We start from the raw sequence: 21,423 nt of genomic DNA, 5'->3' as shown, positions 1-21,423 counted from the left end.
ATGCTTTCCCAAAAGACCTTACTTGACATCTCTTGCTACACAATAACAGTGTAGACAGCCTGTTCGTTCACTTGCTTATTCTTTGGGGTTCAGGCCCCCTCACTCTCCTCTTGAGGAGTCTGGATCCTGATTCTCACAGCATCTCCACCCTTCCCCCCACAGCGTCTGCAGACTTTTGGCGATGAGAAAGAAGGAGAGAGCTGAACCCAGAGGGATTTATTTAGTTCCTGATCCTGAGACTCACAGCAGGAAACAGCCCACTAATAAAACCAACAATTGGTGAAACAACTAAGGGTGATATAGTCAGTGCAACTTCCCCTTTCAGGGTGGATACAAGAAGTCACCCGATGCACAGGCAGAGAAGGAGGAGAGGGCAGCAGTGAGTGTCCAGACAAACAGCTCCATCCTACCACCAGCTAAATAGCCAGATTCTAGCATTCAGTACAAGGGGCCAGCCTCAGCCATGGCAGATACGTACATCAGACACATTGAGCTGCTTGGGTTCGAGAAAAGGTTTTTTCCAAGCCAACATTATGTAAGTACTCGGAGATTGCACTGCAGAGCAATAAACTGAAGGGTTTTTTGTCTTTAGGTATAGTTTCCCTCGGCTTCGTTTTACCTTCAATTTTAAATAATACCTTGAAAGAGAAATTCTAAAAGTAAAATTCTGGGGGAATGCTGCTGCTCTTCTGAGCTGAGACAGCAGTCTGGATTGTAGTTAGAAATGTCTGTTCCAGACCTGAACACGCAAGAACGTCAGGAGACTTTGGGTCCAGATCTCAGCTGCTTGGCTGATTACTGTCTTTGTAATAGGCTGAACCAAAATGCGGGGTGCTCAGAACCAAGAACTTTGGGGCAAATAGGAACTGAACGCTCTGGCTCACAATCGTCACTAGCTTTAATATGGAGGGTGTCACTGGGGGGTTTTGATCACTTGCCACTGTTGGAAAAGCAATTCTCCTGGCTCCCTGCTCTCCATTTCTCCCCAGTCTCTCTTGCATTTCTATTCTCTGACTAACCTTTTCAATCCCTAATCTTTCTCTGTATACAACAGAGCTAGATGAAATTTTTCAATCAACATTTTTTTTTTTTTGGGTGGGGAAAAAAGTTTCGCTGTAATAAAAATTTTCTGTGAAAACAGTTCCGCATTGATTCAATTTTTTTTATAAAAAAGATTTGAACCAAAATGAAAAAAATTGTCAATTCATTCTGAATTATTGTCATGGAAAAAAACTGAAAATTTTAATGGAAATAAAATAGGCGTTTTCAACCAGTTTTACTTTTTTTTTTTTTTAGGTTTTTGTAGTTAAATATTGCCTCTACTCAACTGCCCTGCAGCTGAGCCTCTACAGAGGTGGCTGATTTTCTTCTAAGCATCACAGGAGACGGTCTTCTTGGGAAGAGAGATGAAAGAGAATGGGACTTTAGCCTCATGGATCAGTTCTGGGGGGGCATTCCCTTAGTGGGGGCAGTGTGGAAGAAAGCACAGGGGTATTTGAGAGGAGCAGACAAGCAGGTAGTCTAGACTGGCACCATGGGTAGTGTGAATGGGGGAGGGGGAGAGGGAAGAGTCCTATGTGATATTTGCTGAATGGCTATGTTTATAGGAAATCGGTCCTTTGTACCATCCTGTGCTAGAACCTACTGTACTGTATATGCTTGCTGAGTTTTCTGTGAACAGAGAAAAATGAGGATTGTTACTGACACAGATTTGGAAATAGATTGTAGCTAGGTGTGTGTGTGGTGTTCGTTCCAGCAAACAAGAATATCTACCTGGCATCTCTTGGAAAATGGATCACAGACTGTGATTGTTTCTACATGGTGGTAAAAATTGGGGTCCCACAGGATAAACTGCAGAATCTGAACTCTGTTTGTTGTTCAATAGGTTTACATGTTCCTGGTGAAATGGCAGGATCTAACCGAAAAACTAGTCTATCGAAAATTTACGGAGATATATGAATTTCATGTAAGTCAACTCTCGGTTGGTATTGGTTCAGGCTAAGTCTGGCTTGCGGGGGCAGAGGGCTGGAGGAGCTTCAAAGGCAATAACGAAGGCCAAATTCTGTCCGTTTTGGAGAGTGCTATACAGATTGTTCTGGTGTGGTTATGAAGGCTTGCGGCGGTATTCGTCTAGCTAGACCTTTATAACAGGCTCATCACTGTGGTACGGGAATGCCTACGCCTTTTATGCATGGTGAGGGAAGGTTCACAGTGACTTCAATGGAAGTTGCGCTTATGTTTTCAGAACCATAATATAAAACTTGTAGCATTCAGTCTGGGCCAGCTGACCTCAGATCATATGCGATCTGATTTCCCCAGGAGAGGGACAGGAATTGAGTGGCCTAGATACCCTATTAGCCACTTAATTAGCAGCCTTTGCTAGGCTGATTTGGAAGAAGGCACTTGTCCCTTTTTGTAGAACTTTCCAAGGGGGCCTTTGCCATTCACCAGACAGAGGAGTCTGGAACTGATTTTCTTTCTAGCGACGTTTTACTGCAGTGAAGTGAGAAGTTAAGCTGGATACAAACTGCCCTCGGGAGAACTTGTTACCACAAGGTACAGACGTCCTGTCCCAGGGCTTCCTGGGAGAGTGGCTTCTCTAACTCACTATCTCCAGTGGCACACACCAGAAGAGCCATCTGCCGCTGCAGTCTATTGACGGTTTCAGGTTCACTTAATCATGAACGGTGTTTATCCATCTGTAACACCTGGATAACAATCCTTCCCTCATGAGTGTTGTGAAGCTTTATTCCAGTTTGGAAAGTATTCCGGTCCCCAGATGGAGGCAGACTATTATTTGATGATTATTTCTTTGCCTTTATTTACAATTTGTATTAAGAACTCAGTGTTAAAGGGTAAAACTTTCCCATTTTCAAAAGAGACTTAGAAGCCAAAATCTCAATGAAAGGCAATGGGACTGAGGCACCTAAGTGCCTAAAAGTCACTTCTGAAAATAGGACCCGGCTCCTAAGTCACTTAGGCACTTTTGAAAATTTTACCTAATGTCCTTAATGGGTGCCCAATCCTGCAAGGTGCTGAGTGCCATCAACTCTCAGGATCTGACCTTTTAAAGCTAGCTACCTGATTTGTCACCACAACCAGCAAGCTAGCTGTCTAGGTGCTATAAAATGGGCTTGCAAAATTGAGCTCCCCATTGGATGCGCAGTCAGAGGCCAAAGTTGAGGTCTTTGGAAAACCAGGGCCTGAGTCTCTTCTACTGGTGTCCTCGATCTGAGCCTGAGGGATGAGCACTCTAGGAATCGGATGGAATTTTGCCTGGATATGCTGACTGGACTGTGTGCCTAATACTGGTTTCTTTTCTCATGTTAGAAATCCTTGAAGGAAATGTTTCCCATTGAATCTGGGGACATCAACATTGAGAACAGGATCATCCCTCACTTACCAGGTAAGTAGATGTATAGAGCAGCCACTCTCTTCAAAGCAGGAAGCTGGAATGAAAAGGGACAGCAGCCCCTCTGTAATATGTCTGCATACACACAGACACCAGGGTCTTCAGTGGGGATGGGACCTGAGACCTTTAAAAGTATACACACAAAGAAAGAGTACTAGTGGCACCTTGGAGACTAGCCAATTTATTTGAGCATAAGCTTTCGTGAGCTACAGCTCACTTCATCGGATGCATGTAGCTCACGAAAGCTTATGCTCAAATAAATTGGTTAGTCTCTAAGGTGCCACAAGTACTCCTTTTCTTTTTGCGAATACAGACTAACACGGCTGCTACTTTGAAACCTGTCATTAAAAGTATACCGTAACTCCATTAGGTGTAAGTAGCAGACTGTTGTAGTAACTGGAACTCTCCACTGGAGGAAGATGTGACTAAATGAACCCCCACCGCAGGTGGCTTGGTGTATTTGTGCTTGTTGTGTATTTCCTGAAGTGTAGGTGATCAACTCTAGAAAAACACAATACAGCTGCAGAGTGTGCCAGTGCTTTTAGAGGCATTTTAGCAGAATCGGGAGGTGCTTTTAGGTGAACTGACATGCTTCTGTTTAAAACAAACACGAAATTACTGTAAATAAAACAGTCACTTCACATACTGTTTCAGATCACAAATCAGTAACCGCCTATAGCCTATCCACTTCTGGCAGATGCAGGGAAAGTGGTGTAACTGCTCCCCATTAATGTACACTCATTTTCAGTCCCAGCCACTTCTCCCTCTTGCAATTTAGGGATGAGATGAGCGACTGCTGTAAAGACCCATGTCAGCCTAAGCACCATCCTTGGCAGGCAGAAAGCTTTCCAGCTCTCATGGTTACTTGTTAAGGCAGTGGGAGTCAGGAGATCTGGATTCCGTTCCCAGTCTTCGGCAAGTCATTGCACCTCTCTGTGTGCCTCAGTTTCCCCTTCACTGTAAAACGGGGATAATGCTACCTATCTCCCTCAGAGTGATTGAGGAATAATTTATGAATGCTTCTGAGGCAATGCATGCATAGAAATAGCCGTTAACAATACTTCCTTGGGATTACCTGAGTGAATAAGTGGAGCAGGATTTAGAACTCAGTCAAGCTTACACAGAAATCAAGAGGTATTTGCCCATGGACTTGACTGGGAGCTGGATTTGGCATTAGTCCCTATCACTGATCTGAGTGACCTTTGGGTAAATGCAAACGTACTAAGTGCCATTGGTTGGGGAATGCCCCCAATGTACTTTCCCCTGTCCTCATAAGGAATTTTACACACGAGTAGTTTCTCAAAGAAGATTTCACTTTGCTGACATTAGTTACTGTAATAGCTGTGGTGGGTGGGGTCATATTTCTCTGTCAGCATTTGTTGCTCTATTTTTAATGAAGAAATCCCTTAGATATGAGGAACACCCAACATCGGGTCAGCTGGATTTAGCAGTGAAAGGTGGTGATCGTAAAGGGAAAGATGAAGTGGTATGTTTGTCTGCCTCCTGTCCTGGTGCATGAAAATCCTTGGCTCTGTTGCAAAGTTGTTGCTCTGGTCAGACTGTAGCGGCTGTGTCTTGGTTTTGCTGAAAGGCCCCAGAAACAACATCTGTACATTTGAGGAAGTTGTAAGATCCACCAGCATAGCCAGGAGAGCTGCTTATAACATTGATATCAGTATTGGTGAAACACAGGAGTTGCTGAAATTATGAATGAAATCCCTTCAGACCTTTCTGAGCAACACGAGCAGGAAAAAAATCATTGTTCCACTTTTCTCAATAAACTAAAGAAACAGACAAAAAACTTCATTAAGAAATAGTTAATAGTATGTTGGGAAGCCACGTCTGAAGCTCTGCCCTGTTGTCTTACATATGGCCTGTATAGGTGCAGAATAAACAGCAGGAAACCACTCTCCATTATAAAATTCAAAGGACTCGCTGGAGAATTACAATTGCCACAGCAATGTGCTGTCTTTAATGTGCCGTATGTTGCACAAGACACCAAATGAATATAAGCCTGACCCAGAGAGCTTGAAGCCTGCCGTGTTGTCTGTCTGTGCCAGGATAGGCATGAAGTTACTAGTATAGCTGAGAACGATGGGAGCGGCTAGGTGCTGAGCACATCTGAAAATCTGACCATTTAGGTGCCTACGTGGTAGCAAAGCTCTTTGGCCGTGTGGCACATAGGGTGTGGGAGGGAAATACAGTCTCTGGCTAGGAGTAAATACATGCTGATGGGTGGGAACCCTACAGGTTAGAAGGGAATTTTCTTGGCTTCCACCTACACAAATAAACTACAGGTTCCCATAACATTTGACAGCGTGGCACTGAGGTGACCTTCAAAAGACCTACATCAAGATAGACCTTCATTTCCCTGGAAAGAATGAATCAAAATGCAAACTGCACCCCTCCGTAACAGTGCTGAGATTCATTCCTCTCTGCCTGCCACCTGAACGCAGTAACCACCAGTATATTTATAGTGCTGATTTGCCTAAAGGCACATGGGTGTGCTCCAGAAAGAGCACATAGTAATAATGATTTGAGGAACTGAAAGAATTTCCCTTCTTAATGGGTGAAGTTAGTGGTTGCACTGGATTGTAACTTATGCATGCACCTGTGTTCTTCAGAGCGCTCAAGACAATGTACTGATCATTTCATTACCTAACGCAAACATGCTGGGTGAGGTGACAGTCAAAATTTCAGGAAGATTAATTTCCTTGTATTATTTCCACAGTTCGTTTATTCTCTTGCTAGCTTCTGCCAAGAACTTAGCCCAGCCTCCCTGCTGCCTGTCTTCCTACTGCAGAGTTAAAGAATTAATGCACATGCTCCTATCTCCTTCTCTCCCCGCAAGCCCCACCTTTCCCCCATCCTGTGTGAACAGTCTGTAAGCAACATAATTATGTAACAACGAATTATAGTTCAGGCTGACCTGTCCACTCCTGGTCATCTTCTGGTTTGAGGAGGTTTTTTTCCCCCTCCAGTTGATTAAATTGGATTATTAAATCCGAGAGCTGTAGGCTTCCGTTCAATAGGTGTAGGGCTCCTCTTAACAGGGCATCTCCCATCGCTAAGTCTGAGGTGTGATCACTGCTGCCAGAGACACATGGCAATTCAACGATGCGTGGAAGCGAGACGAAGGATGACCCTACTTAGAGCACTACCTGGGACTTGGAACACCCGGGTTCAGTCCCCTGTTCTGCTACAGACTTCCTGTGTGAACTTAGAGTTACCCAGGCCTGGTCTACACTGGGAGCTTACATTGGTATTGGCAAGTCTCTTGTGGGTGTGAAAAATCCACGCCCCCGCAAGATGGGGGGAGGGATAGCTCAGTGGTTTGAGCTTTGGCCTGCTAAACCCAGGGTTGTAGTTCAATCCTTGAGGGGGCCATTTAGGGATCTGGGGCAAAAATTGGAGATTGGTCCTGCTTTGAGCAGGGGGTTGGACTAGATGACCTCCTGAGGTCCCTTCCAACCCTGAGATTCTATGTAACTATACTAACCTTGGGTGAAAACAGCGCAAGATGGCCGGAAGAATTCTTACGTTGGTCGGGCGACCGCCTCTCAGGGAGGTGGATTACCGATGCTGACAGGAGAGCCCCTTCCGTCAGCGTAGGTGTGTCTAACGCTGCAGCTGCACTGCCGTAGTGTTCTAAGCCTGGACCTCCCCTTAGCCTCTCTGTGTCTCAGATCTCTGCCCGCCAAACGGTGGTAATAGCACGGTCCTGCTGCATAGGGAAGTTGTTTGGAATTAAGAAGTGGTATGGGCCAGTGGTTAGGGCACTCGACTAGGGTTTGGGAGACCCAGGGTCACGTCTCTGTTCGGCCGCATTCTTCCCGGGTGACGTTAGGCACGTTACTTAGGGTAGGTCACCACTTAAAACGCTGCGTCGGCACTGATGCAGCTGCGCCACTGGAGTGCTTAAAGGAAGATGCTCCTACGCCGACGGGAGAGCTTCTCCCCTGGGCGTGGTTACTCCCCCTCCACACAGCGCTGCCTACAGGGGGTGGAGGTGAGGTTGGTCTAACGATGTGGCTCAGAGGCGGTGGTCAATATTTTTCCTTCTCCAGGACTGTGTTTATAAAGCTTCAGCCTGCCCTGTGATAGAGAGAGAGAGGGGATCTCTCCGCCTCATATAAATGAAGCAGGACCGTTTAGAACAAAGGCTAATCTAAATTGAGGTGGGCTTACCCCGGCGACAGCTGTGGGGATTACGGTAGAGCTCCACAGCGCTAACATGGGGTCTTCCTGTTGTGATCTGTACAGCGCTCTTCGTCAGCCCGTTCCCTCGTGGGGGCTGGAAGTAATCTGCTCAGATGAGCACGCTCTCCGCAAAGCTGCTCTGTCTGTCTTCACTGCAGAGCTTCTGCTTAGATCCAGGGTGTGCAACTGGCTGCCGCTGGGCTTCTGCTTCCGGCTTGACAAAAGGAGAAACTCTGTGTTCTGGCCGCAGAACTTCTTTAAAACTTAGCTCCGTATTGACAATGGACCTTTCAACATGTTTGCCAAGGACACGTTTTTCCAAAGCACCCTTGGGATGCTGCACGGATGGCACCCATTTGGTGTCAGCAGTAGCCACTGCTTTCAAAAATGTCCCCTTTAGCGTCTAAGGATGCTTTGAGATGCTCCCAAACTCCATTACCTTAGGAGGGAGCAAGAAGCCATCTGACTAACAGTCACTGTAGATTGGAACCTTTTGGGTTCTCCTCAGCTCTTTTTTCAGGTTGATATTCGGTATCAAGGTGACCTCTACCTCTACCGAGGCAGCTCTACCAAAAGCGCTAGACACAAAAAATATGTCTCCCTGGTTTTGCTCTTTTCTAGCACCCAAATGGTTTGATGGCCAGCGATCTACACAGAACAGGCAAGGCACGCTGACTGAATACTGCTACGCCTTACTGAATCTGCCACACAAGATTTCCCGATGCTCCCATGTTCTGAACTTCTTCAAAGTCAGGCCTGACGACTTGAACCCACCCACAGACAGCCAGTGAGTATGGCCACTTCCACAAGAACTCAGGGCATCTTAACCCCACTTAAAAATCCAGTCTAGGTATTTTTCTATGAGATCCGCTCTAGTTGAAACAGGGAAACTCTGCAGCCTGTGTTAGGCAGTGGATCAGACTAGATGATCACAATAGTCCCTTCTGGCTTTATAATCTATGAATCTAACTCAACTTGATGTTAAATTTGTAACATACACATTTCTATGCAACTTCCTTATGTTTGTCTTTACCCAAGTGAGAATGGGAAGAATTCTCATCCACCCAATTGCTGATGTTCTGATTAACGTGATCGGATTCCTTATATTAATATACTAGGAGACTAACATCCTAGAACATATAAATAATATGATATGATATAATATATTACGTAGCCAGAGCACTAATAATAGCTATAGTTAAGGTTGCCTGTGCATTTCCATTCTAAACTCCTGTTTTCAGGTCAAATTTTCAGAAAGATTGAGTGACTATCGGGCTGAAGTATTTCAGGCCTGGCCTCTGCCCAAAGATGAGGTTATTTTCATTGTTGTATTGCATAGGAATTGGGTACTATCTCTTTAAATAGTTGATGAGCCCTCTAATGGCCTTCCCTGCTTCTGAGGGTACATCTACACTGGACCTGGAGGTGCAGGGATGATGGCCAAGATGGTCAGGGATGTAACCCCATGCTCGGGGCGACCCTAAACCTCTGACTGCCAGAAGCCAGGAGGGGAAAACGGATGGATCTTTCCAAATTGCCCTGTTCTGTACACTCCCCCGATGCTCTGGTATTGGCCACTGTCTGAGACTGGGTACTGGGCTAGATGGACTATGGGTCTGATCCAGTATGGCTGTTCTTATGCTCTTTGTATGGAGGGAAGGGAACCCTGTTGCTGATAGGACCAGGGAGAAAACAAAGGGTCAGCATCCACTGGCATTAAACTGACTTCACTCTTGTTTATCTAGCATCAAGAAACCAGAGACATATTTAGTGCCAAAGGACTCCAAGAAAAACGTCGCAGGTAAGAAGAAGTTGTGGTTTTTATTCTGATGCTCATAAGCAACCGTTCTAGCCACAGTGAGCACATGGTTCCATCAGCACTGTGGGAAAATATCTACAGAGGGAGCATAGTCTCCAGGGTGGGACAGTGTTCAGCGCAAGGCACCAGCTTCCTTGCCCCTTGGTACAGTAGGGCTGGCCCTGCTGCAAGGCAGATATCCTCAGCCATGGGGCAGGAGGTGCCAGCTGCACACAGAGCAGCACAGCCATCTCTGAGGAAGCGGCTTGTAGGGTGGGTGTAGTGAACTGAGAAACTGCTCCTGGAGTGGTGAATGGAGGGTTCCATGCCAGCCTAAAGGAATGGCAGCCCCAAAGTGGGTCCAATACAGACCCCACTGTGGCACTAAGTGCCAGACTCATGTACCCGGAAGGAGTCAATGGGGCCTCCAGGCCATGCTCTCACCATACATGGGCGAATGCATTGTATTGGAGGTTGCATTCCAGCAGCACAGTCGGCCCTGATCCAGCAAAGCACATGTGCCCAGTAAGGATGTATTGAAACACGTGCTTAAATTGTTTGCAGAACTGGCGCCTTATGCCGCAGTCGCATTATTTCTCGATAGAACTCAACAGAAACCAAGTTCCTCTCTTCATGCTTGGGGCACCCTACAGAACATTGATATGCTGCCCTCTCTCCTTTTGTACATAATACATGTTCAGTCTAGACGCTTCTCATGCATGACTGGAGTGAGTAGGCGAGGTCTCCTTGAAAGTCAAATCCATTCTCCTTTACTTGTAAGGTTTCAAACCTTCAGCCAGGGGCTTGCTCGGCTCCTGGGGCTGCCCATCCCTTCTGCAAATGCAATGAATGATGGCAACCTGTGATGGGCAAACCTTTTCTGGGACACTTAAGCAACATGCTAAATACTACTGCTTGCTTACTTTGCTATGAATACAATCATTTGGGGTCCTTAAGCAGCAGTGGCTGTCTGGCTAGTGCAGTTATAATTCTTGCTGCTGTTTTTCTTGATCCTTGCTAGAGGAACTCCAAGAGCATTGCCGCCGAGGGCAGTGAGAACACCAGAACTGCTACCCCTTAGGAATTGAGAAACTTGTGGACTTTCCACTGAGGTTCTGTGGAGTTTCCCTAACTTCTCCCTGGGTGAACAACAGAACTGTGCTGGGTGGAAAATGATGACAGGAGCTCCTGAAATTCTGTCCCCGCTTTTCTCTTGCAGACATTACTGGCCCCATCATCCTGCAGACATACCGAACGATTGCAGACTATGAGAAGAACTCCGGCTCCGAGATGGCTCTGAAAACTGGGGACATGGTGGACGTTGTGGAGAAGAGTGAAAGCGGTAAAGCCCATTGCTGTGGAGGGCTGCTCAGATCTAGCTTGTTGTTTCAGCCCATTGTAGAGACAGGGATTTTGTTTTGGGCCTATCTCTAGGTCTGCAGAGCCGCTTTCACAGAAGTAGCGAGGCCTATTGGGTTGGGAACAGGCCTGAGCGCTAAGCACACTTGGGTTCCCTTCCTGACTCTGCCACTGATTCATTCTGTGACCGTTTTGTGGGCGCCAGTGCTGAGCCCCCAGCAGAGGCCAAGTGGGGAGGCTACGTGCCTTTCCAATCGCTTTGGGCTGTTAGGGCAGCAGGGATAGCTGGGATGGGGGAATCTCTGCACCCACCTCTCTGCTGGAGGTACCCCCCCCAGGAAAGCCTTCTGGCTGTTTTGTGGCCACTGTGCATAGGTGATGGAACTAGGGGTGCTTGAAGTGCTTTCCATCATATCCAGGGTTTACAGTGTGGTTCAACGGCTCTCGGCTCCCCCACTGTACGAATTGTACCAGCCACTCTATACAGGTGCAACCATGGCAACATAGCCACAGTGCAGGGAGGAATTCCTCCCAGTGCGTCTGTAAATCAGAGCCCCTGCCTCCCTCCTGAGGGGTGGCTGAGCTAGTGAAAGCTTGCATGGTGCTTTAGACCCGCAATGTACTCGATGTGTGGACAGGAAGCTCTTTGAGGCAGGGGCCATCTTTTTGTTCTGTGTTTGTACAAACACCGAGCACAGGAGGGTTCTTGTCCCAGGCTGGGGCTCCTGGGTGCTACAGCAGGACAAAGAGATAATAATAAGGGAGTAATTAAGTGAGCATCTGTATATCAAAATGTGTTTTAAGAAATTCCGTGCCCTATGTATGGAAGCTGAGAGCATTTATATATATATACACACACACAATTATGTAAAGACAGCAAGCACTCTATGATCACAATCCTGCCCTGAGTGAGGAAAATGGGGAGTCACATGATAGGGGACATCTCTTAGTGAGGCTGTGATGCAATCCTAGAAAGCCCTTTGAGCTTCCCTCATGACTCGTGGGATTGGTGCCCAGCGAGGAAATAACCTCCTAAATTTACGGTCCATATGGTTACAAAACAAAAGTGGACTTCCCCTTTCCTGTTGTCATGGTAACTGACACAAAGAACCACTTCTAAACCGTGACATACAGGAGCTACTCAGGGAAACACTGAGGGCTTCCCTTCCTGCACAGTCAAGTCACTGTGAAGTGTTCAGAGGCAGATGCATGACTTATTTTTACGTACACAGTAGCCTCTTTAACCCGAAGATCCTTACAACAGCTCTTCCCTGTCCCCCTTCCAGTCCTTTGCATCCTATTGCTTTCCACACAGAGGCTCCTTAATGACCAGTCCAATAGTCAATTAAAAGATCCAGAGTTTGGATTTTGTTAGGTTGCCTTCAATGTTTTCTAGAATATTCTGGAACAGCTACTTTGGTAAACTTCCAAATGTAGACAGGGCCTTAGGGAATCTTATCAAATTTTATAGGCTTGGAAGCCATGGACAGTTCCATTTATACTGCTGATGCTTCATTGGTAGGAGAGGCACAAGAGTAACCCCTGAAAATGAATATCAAGATAGGTTGTCCCATGGTTCTGCGGTTTAGTTGTCCCACAGTTAAAGAACAGGGCCAGGAGGCCTGGATTCTCTTCTCCGCCCTGCTAGTGTGACTGTGTGTGACCTCAAGGAAGTCCCTTAACCTCTCTGTTTCTCTCTTTCCCCTCTCTCTCTGATGTGGTTAATGACTCCCCCCCTCACTCACAGGCCTGCGCTGAGAGTTTATTTGTACAGGTTTTGGAGATGCAGCCTGTCGAGTACAAGGCATTACAGTGAATGGTAAAGTCTGCTGTGCTGGCTTTGTTACAGGCTGGTGGTTCTGTCAGGTAAAGAATAAACGTGGCTGGGTCCCAGCCGCTTACCTGGAGCCTATGGAAGGTCCTGATGAATCTGAAGAGCAGGATCCGAACTATGCAGGTAAAAAACCCAAACCCCCACCAATCGATCCACGCTGGACATCTCCATGTTCCTGACCAGGCTTCTGGAGTAATCCTAGAAGAAACTGCACTTAGATGATCCATCTCAGAATGTACAGTGAGCCAGTATGTGCTAGGGCTGGACTTCAGGAGTATAGCCAGTGCTGTGTGAATTCCCACGCAGTGGCACCATGATCAATGACGCTTATAGTTTAGGTTCCTCACTACTGACCTCAGGAGCTCCCAGTAACCTGAGACTCCACACTATAGATGATTGTTCAACTTCTAGGAATTGTTGCATGGTCTCTCTTGTATTTTTGCTGGTGGCTACTATGAGACAGTTGCACGTATATTTCATTAACGAGTTAGTACATAAGCAAGGTGTGGTATGGAGCCTCAAGAAAGAGGGAGGCCGGAGAGGGTCAGAGATGCTGTGGATTTGGTGCTCTGTAGTTCCCAGACTGACTGGCTAATACAGGCAGGATCCCTCTAAGTCCTTGTCTGGAATCAAGACCCATGGAAAGGCTTTTTTCTAGTGAAAGATGTAACAGGTTTTTTTTTATTAACCTTCAGTGTTCACATCTATAAGGCATATCTCACACAACAGAAGGTAAGTTATCGTAGGCTCATGCTTCTTTGCACTAACGTCATTTTTTGGTGGTTTTTGAAAGATTGTAACAGCTTGAACCAGCATTGCACTTCCTCGTTCCTCATTGTGTCCTTGGAAGCTCTATTACTGGACTACTATTCAGCATTGCTAAATGACTCTCCCTGCTTTTGTTGACTGCTTCTAACTAAGTTGGAGGTCTTGCCATATTGGCTCAAAACTAGAGAGGGGCCCAAAACCAACCCCAGCACTTGAACCTCCCCAAACTTTGGGGAAGTCCAGATCTGGATCCAAACTATGCAGCTTAGAGTCCCAAAGCATCCTGGGTCTTGTTTAAAATGGGATACATTGTTTGCGTGTTGTCTCTGTCATTCCGGAGCCGTGGTCTGGATCACTGAAAAGCCTTTCCTTGGATATTAACACCTAATGCACCCTTTAAGCCTTTGTTTCTATTATCTTGTGCTCAGGGGAGCTCTATGTTGTCAGAAAAGGCTACACAGCTGCTGAGGATGATGAGCTGACACTGAAAGAAGGAGACACCATAGAGGTTATCCATAAGCTACTTGATGGCTGGTGGGTTGTCAGGTAAGAAAAATCCAAATCACATGTCAGCATAAATCGGATTTGGTTCTTTGGGCCACTCTGGGGGAGGGATAGAGAGAGAACCTGGCCATTCAATCTAATTACCGACATGAATTATAGGGTGGTTGTTATAGATGAGGCTGGTAGCATCACCCATTATTAAGGTCGGCTAATACTTCCCATTATAAGACCCTGTTTTCAGTTGTTTATAATTTTGCCAAACTTTAATCATTTGGGCTGAAATTTGCCATCCTAGGTGTCTGCCTCAGATAGATTTTTTGGGGGCGGAAGGGTGGAATTTCACCCCAGACATTGAGCTGTTCCCAAGAATGAGGCTGGGGAAAAATACATTGATTCCCCACCCCCTCCGTATTAAACTCTTTGGGAGACCTTTTCCTTTAAAAGCTTTAGTGCCCCCATGCTTTGGAGCAGGACCTTGAAACGTGTGTCGCCTTTGTGTCAGGGATGTGCCTTTTTGCCATCCCCGTGACAAATTGGGCCAAGTTATAAGCCTTTCAAAACTAGCAGGTGGCACTTGCTCAGTGGAGAATTGCTATCGCACAGCTAGAAGCCCTGAAGATTCTGTTTACAGTGAGCCTATTCCAGCCTCATCTGAGCAGGACTTCCCCTGAAACTGCAGCTCTGCTGTGGGTCATGCTGGGGCAAGGCATAGGAATGGAAAGCAGGGAGGCTCTTTCTCAAGTATTTTCAGTAACCCTGCGGCTGGCACCAAGTTGCATGGAGAAGGAAGCTGCCCAGGGGGAAAGGGCCGAGGGGGTGGGGTTGAAGAAACATGAACATCTAGCTTCTCAGAGAGTGCAACTCACAACTGGGGCTGATGGCTGGTGAGGAGCTGAGGGAGACAGGGACCTGCTGGGCAAGGAGAATGGGACTGTGTGGGAGGTGGAGAATAAGATCTGGCAAAGAGACAGAGTTTGGGGGAGAACTGAACCTGGCTTGATAGCATGGGGAGGGAGACTGGACAAGGAGACCAGGGAGGGAGGCTGGGACTAGGAGCCAGTAGGGAGAAAAGCCTACAGGGAAATTAGTAATTCTGTCTTCAGAGCCGGGTTTGAATCGTGTGCAGTAAACAAGGCCTAGCACCACGCATTTGAACAACACAATACTGAATAGCTGCTCATTCAGTGAGCACCGTCCATCTGTGCACTGAATGAGGCAGGGGGCCTATGGGAAAAATAGGATGTGAGCACCTAATTATCAACTGTATTGTATATTATATTGCATTTGGGAGTCAAAATTAAGGCTGCACAGGCCATCCTAATTCTGGCAATTCCTAACATTTGTGTGCATGGCTTTGCAACCTTAGTGATGCTCTTCTAACAAAGTGTGTGTGTGTGTAATGATCTATTGTATGCTGTAGAATTAATGGTACATTGAGATGGATTCTAGCCAGCTAATTGGCTAATGTTTAGGGCATTGAAAGCACCCACTACGTGCTTTTTGAAACTGTATCACCCAATCCAGAGAGATGTCCTGTGTGCTCTTATCAGAGACCTGTGAACCAGGAATGCTGGCATTCTAATGCCGGCTCCTAATACCCACTACTTCTATGACCTAGGGCAAGTCACCTAACTGCTCTGCCCTGGTTCCTCACTTGTAAAATGGGAGGGGTAAAAGCCACATCACAGGCATGTTGTGAGGATAATTCATTAGTTAATGGTTACAAACAATGAGGACGTAAAGTGTGATAGAAGTGCCAAGTATTGTAACTGTCCATGGGGGTAATGGGTGGTGGTGGTGGGGGAAGCTGTTGGTTTGCTATAGCAATCCTGGTGCTGGGCATTTTCTGCTATTGTTAATCAGCTGCATTGTCCCATAGAACATCAGCGACTCCCTGGTGGTCTTTAAGCCTCAGGCAATGCTTTGCACCTTAATTGTTACTGCTTAAATAAAACAGACGCTTTAAGACACCATGAGCAGTGTTTTAAGGGCTTAGTGCAACTCCCTTACAAGTTAATGGAATTTAGATCAGGCCTTAAAAGGCATTTCTCAGTGTAGTGATATTATCCACTCATTCTCTAGAACAGACAAACTCTCTGAGGTATCTGCAGGCAGGTTTTGAGATGGAGGAGAAGAGGAGCAGGTTGCTTTGTCAGCTCTCACCACTACTAGAGGTTAAAAATAATACCCCCAGAACTGCTAAACTGCCAGGGTGGTAGATTTATAGATTCCAAGGCCAGAAAGGAGCATCTAGTCTGACCTCCTGTAGAACCCTGGCCACAGAACTTACCCCAAAATCATTCCTCAAGCAGACCTGTTAGACAAACATCCCATCTCGATTTAAAAATTGTCCGTGATGGAGGCTCCTCCACGAATCCCTTGGTAAGTTGTTCCCCTGATTTGCAGACATGCTGTCATGCTGATCAAGGAGCTGTAGGTGTAAGTGATGTTGTTTTGCACCCCAGGAAGGAAGAAATCACTGGTTACTACCCCTCCATGTATCTGCAGAAATCTGGGGAAGAGAACAACCCTGTGAAGAATACGCTGAGAAACAAAGGCGCCCCTCCTCGAAGGTAGGGTGGGCAAACAGGGTCTGATTGCCCTGTGGAGACAGGGTGATGAAACGAACCAGACTGTGGTTTGGAATGCCCATCGCTTTCCCTAGAAATGAGGAACTACCTAAGTGCTATGTGAGGGGTGGGGGAAGAGGGTTGCTAAAAGGCTTCCTTCCTGAAAAGAAAGACAAAGGAACCAATCTTGCAAGGTGCCTGCTGAGTAACTTCAATTCCCATTGACATTACTGGGATCTGAGGATGCTAAACTCTTTTCAGAACAGGCCTATGCAGACTTCACTCGAGCACTCTTTCTACTCGGATTTACTTCTAGGTGTCCGCCTGCAAAGTTTCTTCTCTGGGGATAATCTTGGTTAATTTTCAGATTGGATTCTGTTTTCAAACTGTGTTCACTGCGTTCACTTTGAAAAGCGAGCAGAGATTTGACTAATCAGAGCTGCCAAACTAGCTAATCTGATGGGAGGATTTGAGCTAATGGAAGGGATTTTGTTTTGATTGAGAAGATAAAAGGCAATAAAACTCCCTGGTGCTGATACAGCAACAACTGCTGGAAAGTGCAGAGTTGAACTCTCTCTCTTCATTTCTGCATCATTCCAAGGCAGGTTTCATACATAAGCTCCCAAATCCAGTTTGTGGTCTGATCCTGAGCTGGTGTGGATTGGCATAGCCTCACTGATGTCCATGCAGTAAATATTTAGTCAAGCTATAATATCTGTAGGGCACCAGTCACTGGAGTATGCAGTTGTCACGACACAGAAAGAGAGAGACACTCTAAAGATATTATAAGTGAGGGATGAACCACGAAAAGCAATGAGTTTGGGTTCAATCTGGATAAGCACCCAAAAGCTCTGCTGTTGACTTGCATTAGTCAAACAAAGTAGCCCTTGTAAGGAACACATACCTCCCATTGTGAAGATAATTGCTTCTACTTAGGGCAGCTATGAAATGGGTGCATGTAATTTCACAGATGTGAAGAGTGTTGAAATTTTAGGAGAGAATGGAGGTATGGTAATGGAGTGTGAAGCTTCTTACACTTAGGTAAACAGTATGAACCCAGTGTGAAAAAATAGCTGGGATAGATAGTAGGGGCCATCTGCTCATAGCTGTTTGATGCACCGGTTATGAAAATGAGTTGGTCTTAGTTCAGATCCCAGAAGAGAGGCAAACACCTGCTCAGAACTCCCAGGGGCAGCATGCTATCTTATTCCAGCTGGGAATTTGGCCCCATGTCTTTGTGTTCGTGTTTATTTTCACTTTGTACAGTACTTTAGTTGTGTGTGATAGGTGTAGCTCAGGAAACAGGCTGAAACCAGGCTTCCTAAATCATGTAATCTGGTCATTCTATGGGCCAGGTTCTGATCCCACTGAAATTTATGGGAATTTTGCCATTGACATCAAATGGACCAGTATTTTAGTGTATGTATGACACACACACACTCAGACACATGCAATCTGAATGCTCTGATAGCCATGAATTCCTACATCGGAATTACACTGGTGGTATACCAGAAACAATGGATATAAATAGGCATAGGTGAGCAGTGTGGCCCAATGGACGGGGCACTCTGCCACTCACCTGCTATTTGATCTAGGGCAAGTAACTGATGCTCGCCTTCCTCTGCAATGTACTTGAGCTCGATGGAAGAACTAAGTAAGCGTCGCTGTTGTTTACTGTAATTATATCCTGGCTTCACACTTATTTATTCATTTTTAAACCATTCATTCATAGCAGCTAGATGCTGCCTGACTCAGTTTTTACACAACAAACCACATAAGGTTGCTCACAGTTGCTGACGTTAATCCATGGTCCTTTTGCCTGGGATAATCAAAAGCAATCATAGGCTACATCCAATGAGAATGCTCTCCTCAGGATGAGACTCTGCCAGGCCTACAAGAGGGGAGAGTTCCCACTGTGGGGACCTGTAAGTAAGAAAGCATAGATAGCTAAAATGGCAAAAGCTGAAAGATTCACTCTTTCTCTACGCAGGTCGACCATCCGAAATGTCAAGAGCATCCACAACCAAATCCGGAAGCGTATCAGCCAGGAGACGTACAGACGGAACAGCATGAAGTATAGGAAGATGAAGATGCAGAGCAATCTCCAGAACAAGTCCAATACGATCAGTAAGTTTCAGTCTGACGTACCCACTAGACTGAAAGCCCGTGTCATGTACGGTAGGGGGTGAGGACGGTTGTACTCAAGGAGACCCTCATGCGCATTAGGTCTCCGGGCTGGTGGACATCACTATGCTTCCTAGTCTATCCACCACATGGCAAGTCCTCATACTTTGCTGAGGTTGCTCAGGGGTGTTTGTGGCAGTGGGAGAATCCACACACCAGAGTTAATGACGGCCACTTGGTCTAATTTTGAGCTGCAGACAGCACTTCTACAGCGGTGACAGGCAACCAAATCGATGCCAGGTCAATCCAGACTGTAAGGAGTGGCCAAGAGTCAGATTTTCAAGGAGCCAAACATGTGCACCTCCCATTGCCTTCACTGATGGCTATGGGTGCTCAGTGCTTACAAGCATAAGGCTACAAAGGAGTTGGGTTTATTCTCTTTAGAACAGTACAGACTGAGGGGCTCTAGAGAAATTGTCTTCATTATGAAATGGCCCGATGAATCTGATGGTGGTTACAGTCTCTCGCAATCCTGACAAAGCAGTTTTCTACAAGTAGTAAATAGGGAAGTGGGTTTCATACAAAGAGTTAGACATATATGGAAAAAGTAAAAGGGAAAGGCCACTGAAGCAAAGACTGCAGAAGGAATGAGTTCAAGAGATGCGTAGGTTCGTTTCTGGAATAGCAGGGCATTGAGCGAATGAAAAATCATGGAGGTGGAAATAGGGCAGGCCCCAGAAGGGCAGGTACTAACCCCCAAAGGGCTGAAACTAATGAGTTCCGATTTCTGAAATGTCTTAAATGCCTGCAAATAATGGGAGGTAATGTATGGAAAGCCCAGTGATGCATTTGTGACATTCCTAGTGAATGGGAAGCTATACAATGATCTTGAAGCAACACAGCAAGCTAAATAACACATTGAGTTAGCCAGAGAGAGACCTACACCAAACCTCTGGATCCAGACTTTATAGGCCTAGAGTTTAAGGCTAGAAGGGATCAGCGGATCATCTAATCTGACTTGTCTAACACAGGCCACCTGCACTCCATACACAACAACCGAAATTAAACCAAAGTGTTATAGCCTTCGAGAGACTAGACTATCATGAGCCACAGAGAGAGAACAGGAGGGACCCAGGTGCACCCAGTGCCTGAGCCCCCTGCAATGGCAGTGAATTGATTGTGATATACCCAAATGAACCTAGCAAATGGCCTATACTCCCATGCTGCAAAGGAAGGTGAAACCCTCCAAGGTCACTGCCAATCTGACTGGGGAAAAATTCCTTCCTGAATCCCGACCCCACATCCAGCAATCAGCTAGATTCTGAGCAAGAACCAGTCAGCTACCCAAGAGACAACTTGAAACTTGATCCAAACTCTGCTGCTGGCTCCTTTGCCTGCAATTTGGTGAATCAAAAAGTAGTATTGGAATCTAAATGTTGTGACATCAGCCCCCTCAACTAATCTAGGGCCTGATCCTACAAGGCGCTGAGCACCTCATTACAGCCATGATTTAGCAAAGAGCTTTAAGCATGTGTCCATCCCTATTAGCAAAACATATAAACATGAGCCTGACTACAAGCACCTGCTTAATTCCCATAGAACTCAATGGAGGTGCTTAAAGTTAAGTATGCGCTTAGTTCTTGCTTTGACTAGAGGCTAATTGAGGATACTCAGTACCTTTCAAGATGCGCTCATCACCTCGTATAGGATTGGGCCCATATTTAGTAAATTATCATATGATATAAGTGGATGAAATTCTCTGGCCTGTGTTACACAGGAGGTCAGACTAACGATCTAATGGTCCTGTCTGGCCTTGAAATCCAGGAATGAAGCAAACCACAGCAAAACGTAGAGAGGAGGAAGGGAAAAATACTTTCCCCAGATGGAAGTTTTTGAATGTTTAGAACAAGAGTGATGGCTTTATGGGGGTTGATACTAACAAATCCCTCACAGATTCTAAACCATTTTTTCAGCTGCCGTGTTCCCTTTAGAAGGAGCCAATCTAGTACTTGATCTTGGACCCACTGACATCAACACTTTTATGCTGGGATCAAATTCATTGGGACTAGGGTACCTATGTCACTTGGCCTCCTCTGAAAGTCCCAGACCAATATGCACAGATATTAAAGTGGGCCTGGCATGGAACTTTCACATATTTTTATGTCTTGTCATTTGTAGGAGAGAAAAATGAAATGGTGGAAAATGTGTCCAAGGCCCAACCGGCCGTTCCGCCACGACCCAGTAAGGACCTGATCATGAATCGTTGTACAGAGAGCACGAAGAACAAGATCAAATGATCCCACTGGGGAAAAAAATAAAGCTGATGCTTATTCTCTGCCAGGACTCTGTAGCCAGACTGGACAGTTCTGGTAAATTTCGGCACCTCTACAAGAGTGGCAGTTCTCACAGTTTCTCAGAGCTACAGGTTATGGCACTTCAATTAAGGTTCCACATATAATTCAGTCTCTCAACAAATCTGAATTGTTCTAAACTTGATGGGCCAAATTTAGTCTTCATTTATACTTGTGCAATCCCAGGGAGTACAATGAGGTTGAATTGGTGCACTAGGACAGAATTCGGCAAGATATTCTCAGTAACTGATTACATTTTAAAAAAAAGTTTACTATGATCTGCTACACAAAATACGGTTGATCAAGTATCAGAGGGGTAAGCCGTGTTAGTCTGTATCCACAAAAATAAAGAGGAGTCCGGTGGCACTTTAAAGACTAACAGATTTATTTGGGCATAAGCTTTTGTGGGTAAAAAACCCACTTCTTCAGATGCATGGACTGAAAATTACAGATACAGGCATAAATATATACTGGCACATGAAGAGAAGGGAGTTACCTTACAA

General features: G+C 45.8%; 1 protein-coding gene across 1 annotated transcript; it reads left to right on the top strand.

The window, feature by feature from the left end:
* Positions 1-298: 298 nt before the first annotated feature.
* Positions 299-20,917, top strand: NCF1 (neutrophil cytosolic factor 1). Its single transcript, XM_007054157.4, has 11 exons — positions 299-535; positions 1,886-1,966; positions 3,331-3,406; positions 8,234-8,399; positions 9,358-9,413; positions 10,630-10,752; positions 12,619-12,726; positions 13,800-13,917; positions 16,341-16,448; positions 18,436-18,572; positions 20,748-20,917. Exons 1-11 carry the CDS (start codon positions 464-466, stop codon positions 20,864-20,866), a joined length of 1,164 nt encoding a protein of 387 aa, XP_007054219.1. The 5' UTR covers positions 299-463; the 3' UTR covers positions 20,867-20,917.
* The last annotated feature ends 506 nt before the right edge of the window (positions 20,918-21,423 follow it).

This window comes from Chelonia mydas, chromosome 17 (genome assembly GCF_015237465.2).
Source record: "Chelonia mydas isolate rCheMyd1 chromosome 17, rCheMyd1.pri.v2, whole genome shotgun sequence".
Taxonomy (NCBI): domain Eukaryota; kingdom Metazoa; phylum Chordata; order Testudines; family Cheloniidae; genus Chelonia; species Chelonia mydas.
The sequence above is the reverse complement of the archived record's forward strand: the minus strand, read 5'-3'. Positions and strand labels throughout refer to the sequence as shown.